This window comes from Hylobates moloch, unplaced genomic scaffold (genome assembly GCF_009828535.3).
Source record: "Hylobates moloch isolate HMO894 unplaced genomic scaffold, HMol_V3 SCAFFOLD_7, whole genome shotgun sequence".
In the NCBI taxonomy this organism is placed as follows: domain Eukaryota; kingdom Metazoa; phylum Chordata; class Mammalia; order Primates; family Hylobatidae; genus Hylobates; species Hylobates moloch.
This window is the reverse complement of record NW_026652282.1, coordinates 97,822,881-97,830,352: the sequence shown is the minus strand read 5'-3', so window position 1 is coordinate 97,830,352 and position 7,472 is coordinate 97,822,881. Positions and strand designations below refer to the sequence as shown.

Here is a 7,472-nt window from a genome sequence, read left to right as displayed (position 1 = left end):
GTGAGAATGATTGGAGGGGTGTTTGGTAAGACAGAGCTGTGTGAACAACAGCAGAGAGGCACGGAAGGGCATTAGGCTTTAAAAAGCATTAAGTCATTTTTTGGTGCTTAAACATTGGGTTTGAAGAGGGGTGACAGAGAGAAAAAGTCCAGAAAGACTAGGAAGAGTCACATCTCCCAAGGTCTTGCAGACTCGAAGAAAGTTGGATTTTGCTTTCATAGCTAATGGGAAATTATGGCTGAATACTCAAGAGAGGAAGACTTGAACAGTATGGCAAGAGGCCAGGTGAGTAATAATCGGAGCTGAAACTAAGTAGTATCAGTGGAGATAAAACAGAGGATACAGATACAAGTGAAGGTAAGAATATATACTTAGAAGTAGTTAAAAAAAATTTAAAAAGCACGAATGTTCTTCCAATTAAAAATTTTATTTATATGAGATGTTTTACAAAATTATTTAAAACATAACATCATAATTGGTTATATATTTAGCTATTTGTTTTTATTGAAAATAAAAGGATTACATGAAATTAGGACTTTTCCAGAAAGTGGTATGACAGGATTCTTTTGTCTATAATCCTGGAACCTGGCAGAGATGCTGAGCCCCCAAAACGTTAGTTCTGCCTCAGAGATCAGTATTTAGACCTACCTCAGAGGAAGGTCCTAGATAACCTGTTATTATACAGGGCTGGTACAGAATGAAGTCTCAAATTTCTAAAATTAATATTCATATTTTAATGTAAGTAAACTTTAGGTAACTCAGTTTTAGGCACTCCTCTAACTTAGGAGCTTTAGTAGTGCTGAGAAGGAGGTATCTAGACCTGCAGTTGGTTTAAAATAGCTCCATAGAATCATACAGATTCTGGAACAAACAGTGTTTATAGATATAAGGTAAAACTACCCCCATGGTATATATTTTCAAAGTCATATTGTACTGCCCTGACAGGTTCCTTTCTTGGTACCAAACATGTAATTGACTGGGTCTCTTTGCCCCCACTCAGATCCCATGTAGCAAAATTCCATTCTGGATACCATTTCCTATGTCAGTTAAGGGTTTATTACAAGTTAAAGAGTTTTTTTTTTAAGCCACCCAGATATTTTAGGAAACAACCCAGAACCAAAGCATTAATAATAAAAATCAAATCGATGTCCTATATATCAAAGCACCACATCTAAAAAGTCAAGGATGTAAAAAGTGACCTTTACATTTTACAACAATACACAGTGTTTATTGATTTCAAAAAAGTATCAGAGAAAATAGAAACCTTTAAACAATCATTAAAATGAATAGAAAGTTTTTTTTAAAAGTGCTTATTCAGAGTTTAGTGAACACACAAATATTATAGATTGCAATTCTATGTTACAGTACATTTTGCTTTCTATAACTGTAAAAATAAGCTAAAACGTAGGAGTATGATTTAATCTATATTCCTAGCCCTATTCAATATGTAGTTATAGATTAACTATAAACCTCCACTCAAGTGAAATACAAGAGGAATATAATTTATAGCTTTTTGAAAGAAGCATATGCCTAAAGCCTGAATAATCCAGTACTAATCTATTCTAATATACTCAACTTAGAAGTGCTCATCTCTCTTACAATGTTGTCTTGTAAATGATGCAATGAGTTGAAAGACTGGTTCTGGTTCAAGAGGAAATCCTGATAAAAATGGATGTAAAACCCCACTAAGAAACACAAGCATGTTTCAAAGAAAAATCTGAATCCCCAAATCATTATTCACAATCTATTATTAATTACAATTTGAGATATATCACCAGTTACTTCTAGGTTGTAAATATGTCTCACCAATGACAATCTTGTACAAACATATCAGAAAAACAATGGGCAATTCCTGAAAGTCACTGGACGATAAAACATAGTTACATTTGGTTTCAGAAGATTCAGAAAAGATTAGATTAGGGGAAAATTTATTATTTTATTAAAACCACTTAAAAATAATTCTGGTGAGCCTCAAAGCAAGTAGCCATGTTGATTACATGCATTTTGCTCTCAGGTTTAAGACACAAAGGTCTCCATTTCTCTAAGAGAACTGCTTTTCCGGCAAGACATACTCTCTCTTTTCCCTTGGAGCCAAGTAATTGGAACCCTAAACACGCTGCGGAGCTTCTGTTGGAACCGGTTTCCAACAAAACAATAGAGAAACGGATTAACGCAGCTGTTGGTGAATCCCAGGAGGATGGCAAAAGGAAGTGCCAGGTCAATGACTGCTATAACTTCACAGCTATTAATGACACCCATCCAGGCCAGAGCATCCAGGAAGGTCAGAACATGGAAGGGAAGCCAGCAAATGATGAAGGCCAGAACAACAGCAGCTGCCATCTTCAGGACTTGGTCACGGGTTATCCTGTTCTTCCCATAGCTATTCGTCTTCAGTAAGTGTTTTCTAATTCCAAAATAGCATGTTGCTATGAATATTAAAGGGATAATAAAACCAAGGATATTTTTCATTAAGGCAATCCCAGCTGACCATTGAGCATATTTCTCAGGTGGGAAAGCCATAATGCAAGCATTCACTCCTAAGTATTCAATGGTTCTGACATCTCGAAAATAAAATGTTGGCAATGAGGACAAACAGGCCATACACCAAACAAGGGGAACGATATAAGATGCTTGCCAAGGATTTCTTCTTTGAGACAGAAAGGGGTAGATGACGGATTGGTACCTATCAACACTCATACAGGTGATAAAAAAAATGCTTGCAAACATGTTCAGGGTAAGAAAAGAACCAAAAACTTTGCACATCACAGGTCCAAAGAGCCAGTCATATCTATAAGAATAATAGGTTGCCCATAGAGGAAGAGTAGCCAAAAGGAGTAAATCAGCCACAGCAAGGTTGAAGATGTATATGCTAGAAACCTTTTTAGGACCCTTTTGACAACAAAACAGTGTAACCACGACAATATTGACCAGAAATCCAATTACAAATATAACGTAGTAAAGAATAGGAATTGCCTCTAAATGCTTATCTGATGGTTTCTGTGAACAGTTCAAGGTAGACTCATTGTTGCCAGAGATGTTCACAAGCCCGAAGTGAAGACCGCTGGTAATGTTTTTGCTAGTAGTGGCAAGGGTGGAGTTGCCCTTCATATTGAAATGTCAGCAGCTCCTAGTTCTTATGCTTTCTGTGGAGAAAAAAAAAATAGAACTCTTAGAACACATACAGAGCTGAGGACATCCTTGAATCATTAGCATTTTGAATGTTTGTCAAAAGCAAAAAAGAAGTGAGTGATTATAGAAAACATTAAGAAACAGAGCCATGCCTTGTAAAACAAAAATGGATTTTACCTCTTGAAAAAGGAGAAATAATTTTCTTAATAGTAGAAAAAAGTAAGACATTTCAGAGATTGAAAGTTCTGAATAAAACTACCTTTTGCCCATCTTTTCTATGATATTTTTGAAAGGTTTGAAGAAAATTAATATTTCAAAAGATTAGTCAGGGCAGGAAATGTGTGAAACAAATAAGAAACCCAGAGGTAAGAAGAGTTAATCTTTCAGAAAACACTTGAGCATATATCTCTGTTTGTATACTTTCTAGAAACCACACTGCTGTCTGCTATTGCATAGAGAAATGCTTTATTTAAGTAACTAATTACATACAAATCACTACAGCTGTGTAAAATATAAGTAACATAAGCAATGGAAAAAATAAGTATATAAAAAACTAAAAGAGAATATGCCAAAGGGACATATTGTGATGGGGAATCATGGTTTGTCTTTAATAATTAAAAATAATTCCTTTAGTTTTACTTTTCTATTGTTTTCACAATAATAATATAGTTAAGAAGAAGTTATGAAATATATTTATATTTCTAAGTCTTCTTTTAATAGAGAATATTAGTTTTAGATATAGATATCTAATTTTGGTCTATTTAATATATAAACAATCCATTTTCAATTAAATCAGATAAAGAAAAAAACAGCCAAACCTATTTTCGGTTCAAGTAGAAGTAGTTTAGATTGCTCAATGAAATGAGAAATGAACATCAATGACTAATCATGATATAGTCTTATCATTTTTCTTTTGCTCTCTTTTCAGTTTAACAGAACTGAATAGCCGTTGCTCTCAAATGTTACAGTGTTGAGGTTTCTGTGATTTTTTTCACTAGAAGCATTATTTTAAAACCAAAAAGAACACATTAGCTAAAGATAAGCATACAAAGGAAACACTATTTACTTTAGATAGTTTCAAAATACATGCAAATAAACTACCCAATTAAAAGTGTAATATCCAAAGAACCTCCTAATAAAGAGCAAAACTTTTATTTTGCTCTAAAGATTTTTCTTTTGACCTAACAAATTAACATAAGAGAATCAATAATAAATTCCACTTGAAGACTTACTGGTTGTTGAACTTTAAAGCAGTTATCATAAATCAGCTTGCCTAACACACTCCTGTAAGAGAAACAGCAGCTAAATAATTCAGGAGTTTTGCAAAATACAGTGTTAAAACACAGGAAAAACAGAAGTTCATCCATAAAAAATATTTTCATTTAATGTATGTTCTACTTTCCAAGTAAATTATATATAAATTGTTCATACTTACCTTAAAAATTCAGGCTGCAGAATGCTTTGAATTCTGTGCTTACTCGTTCTCTCAGACGCCGGGACGTAATAGCACCAGATCTCTGGTTTCCTTCTTATATGTTTGGTCTGTCCACTGGGAGCCTTCAACCTACATAATTCTAGGGCTGACTTATGAACACTTGCCAGCTTTCCAGAGAGGTTTTTTTTTTGTCTGCAAAACATTAATCTGAAATTCTCACTGTCTCCAATCATAACAGCTCATTCAAATAAATCTCAAACAAAAAAATGAAGTTTCCACAAATGTGTTAGAGAATTTTGAAGTCAGTGGCTTACTTTAAGAGAAGAATATAATAATTATTTACAGAATTTTCTTTTCCTTTTTTCCGGATATTGGCATTCTGATAGAAATTAGTGAGTAGAGACTAGGAAATTTATTATAGTAGCAAAGTCTTTGTTCAATCATCTTTTACAATCTTCATTACTTTCTGAAATTTTTACCCCTGTTTATTAAAGAATGGTAGGAATTTTACTTGAAGTCTACCACTTCTAAAATTTCTCCTTTGCTTTATGCAGTTTTTGTTGGCTTGTTGCTGGAGGGTTGGAGATTGCAGGAATATAACTTTTACGGAAAAGAGGTTTAGTCCTCCTTTCCTAGGTCTCTGTCATATTTGTGGTTTAAATACAAAGCACACAAAGTGAAGAAGGATTATGTGGCTATTTCAACCTAGATCACTGTTGCTGCTGTTTCTTGTGGCAGTGGGGGCAATGAACTACACAACCAATCTAGTAGAAGCAAGAGTGACAAATTGAAGAAAGATAAGAACAGGTGATGGTAGTGATAATACTAGCTGACAATAAATGTTATGTGCCAAACACTGTGATGAGTTATTTATCATCAATAATTTAATAGAGAGGCAATATAGCACGCTGGTTAGTAAATAGCCTCTGGGATCCAACTACCTGGCTTTACAAACCCAGCTCTACCACTTACTAATTCTGACCTTGGCCAAGTTACTTTACTTCTTCATGTCTCGGTTTCTCATCTGAGAAAGGAGAATGATATAAATTACCTACATCATAGAGTAGGAATTTTAAATAAGCTAATGGAAAATTAAATGAGCTAATATGTTTAAAGTGCCTAAAAATCATGCCTAGCATATGGTAGGTGCTATTACAAGCTATTCATATTAGCCCCCACTTTACAAATCAGGAAACTAGAACTCATAGAGTTTAATAACTTTTCTGAGATCATACAGCTATTAAATGAAGACACTTGCATTTAAATCAAAGGAAACTAATATCAGAACTCACTCTGTTTAGCCTCTATACCACAAGAGGAAGCACTAGATGGTCCCTCAGTCTCACTCTTTGCCTTGGCAAAAAGGAAACGTGGCATTTACAGAGAATCACTGATGACCATTCGTAATCTATTACAAAAGCATCAAAGAAGGGGAAAAGAATTGGAAGAATTGTTATGTGGGGAAAAGTATTTTTCTTAATTGTATTGCCCAAATGGAGACCACAGGAAGGAGACACTTGTGACTAGATAGCTTTCTATAGTTAGTACAGAAAACCAGAGAACCTAGAACACATTTTAAATGGGCAAAAAGATTCAAGTTATTTCCGTGGATCATATTTTTCAGATAAGCAGTAAGAATGCACCTGTCCATGCTGCAGGCCACAGATAAAGGATGAGGGAAGGCTCTGAGGAAGTAGCTGGGCACCTAAGTATGGAGTTCAGCAGAACAAGGAAGGAGAAGTCAGTGTTGATGACAGAAGACAAAATTGCAAATGGCATGAGACAAAGCACATGGCTTTTGATATTTGCCTGTTTCTCCATTAATATTGAAGTCAATACTGTAGCACACAGGCAGATGAGATCAGTGAGAAGTCATCGTTATGTGAAAAATACAGTAGGATTCAAAGGTTTGCATAGGCCATCATAAAGTTTGTTTGGCAAACAGTTTGAACTTTGTCAAAATGCCCCTAAGATATGTATGCACCATTTTACTAAATCTCAAAATATTTGTTTCCTATGCTCTGGACAGATTCAGTTGAGGCTGAGGCTCTGTTAAAATGATGGAAAACTTATGTTTCGGAAACAAATGAGGGGGCACATATGTTTATCAGCAGGAAAGCTGAGATGGAAACTGTTTTCACTCATTGTTTAAACCCGGTTTCTCCCTCCATTTCAAATGTTTGTTTTTGCCACATAAAGGGGAAGTTTCCAGGCCAGGGCCTCCCGAGTGGTCACAATGGGTCAGATTCTCACCCTGCACTTTTTCTTGTCCCGTCTTAGGTCCCTTGCAAAGAAACAGCCAGGAGGTGAGCTATAAAATTATGAGAACAAACTACAGGCTTGTCTCCGGAAGACCTAGCCTTGAACACCCACAAGGAATAGGGGACCTTGTCTAGAGCTTTTGTCCTTCATTACAGTAAGTTCTGACGTAAATAAAAGTTTAAAGAGGTACATATTTCCCAGAAGATTAAAGGGCCATTTACTCTGCATCTTCATAATCTTAGGAGTAAATTTTTTCACAAGTCAAAGAAAAATTTTGTAACTGCAGGGAATTAACAAAAAATTTATAAAAGGAATAGCAATAATATTGACGCCACTTGAAGAAAGAAATACTGTATATTATTGATTCAGCAAAGAACTCCCAGTTAAGCCAACAATGTAAATACACTTGAGAGTCAAATAAATGTCAGTCCTGGGAAGCAGTACAACACAAAAAGTTCATTCTCCTGGGAGTGGGGAATAATTTTTCTGCTGGTAGACTTACTTAAAAAGTTTCAGGCCATTTGAATAAATTATGCAGCTCTGCAGGACAAGTGTAGCTGAGCTAGCGGAATTAAATAGTAAATCACATTAAATTAATTTTTTTCTAATGAATACCTGTTGTTTATTGTGAGATAACAGTAAATTT

General features: G+C 35.0%; 1 protein-coding gene across 2 annotated transcripts; it reads right to left on the bottom strand.

Moving 5' to 3' along the window:
- Positions 1-406: 406 nt before the first annotated feature.
- AGTR2 (angiotensin II receptor type 2) lies at positions 407-4,637 on the bottom strand. 2 transcript variants are annotated; one of them, XM_032756420.2, is made up of 3 exons: positions 4,565-4,637; positions 4,362-4,413; positions 407-3,143 (listed from the first exon to the last, which is right to left on the bottom strand). In XM_032756420.2, exon 3 carries the CDS (start codon positions 3,106-3,108, stop codon positions 2,017-2,019), a length of 1,092 nt encoding a protein of 363 aa, XP_032612311.1. In that variant the 5' UTR covers positions 3,109-3,143; positions 4,362-4,413; positions 4,565-4,637; the 3' UTR covers positions 407-2,016. The 2 variants fall into 2 exon arrangements, with proteins under 2 accessions (XP_032612311.1, XP_032612312.1); XM_032756421.2 differs by lacking the exon at positions 4,362-4,413.
- Positions 4,638-7,472: the final 2,835 nt, after the last annotated feature.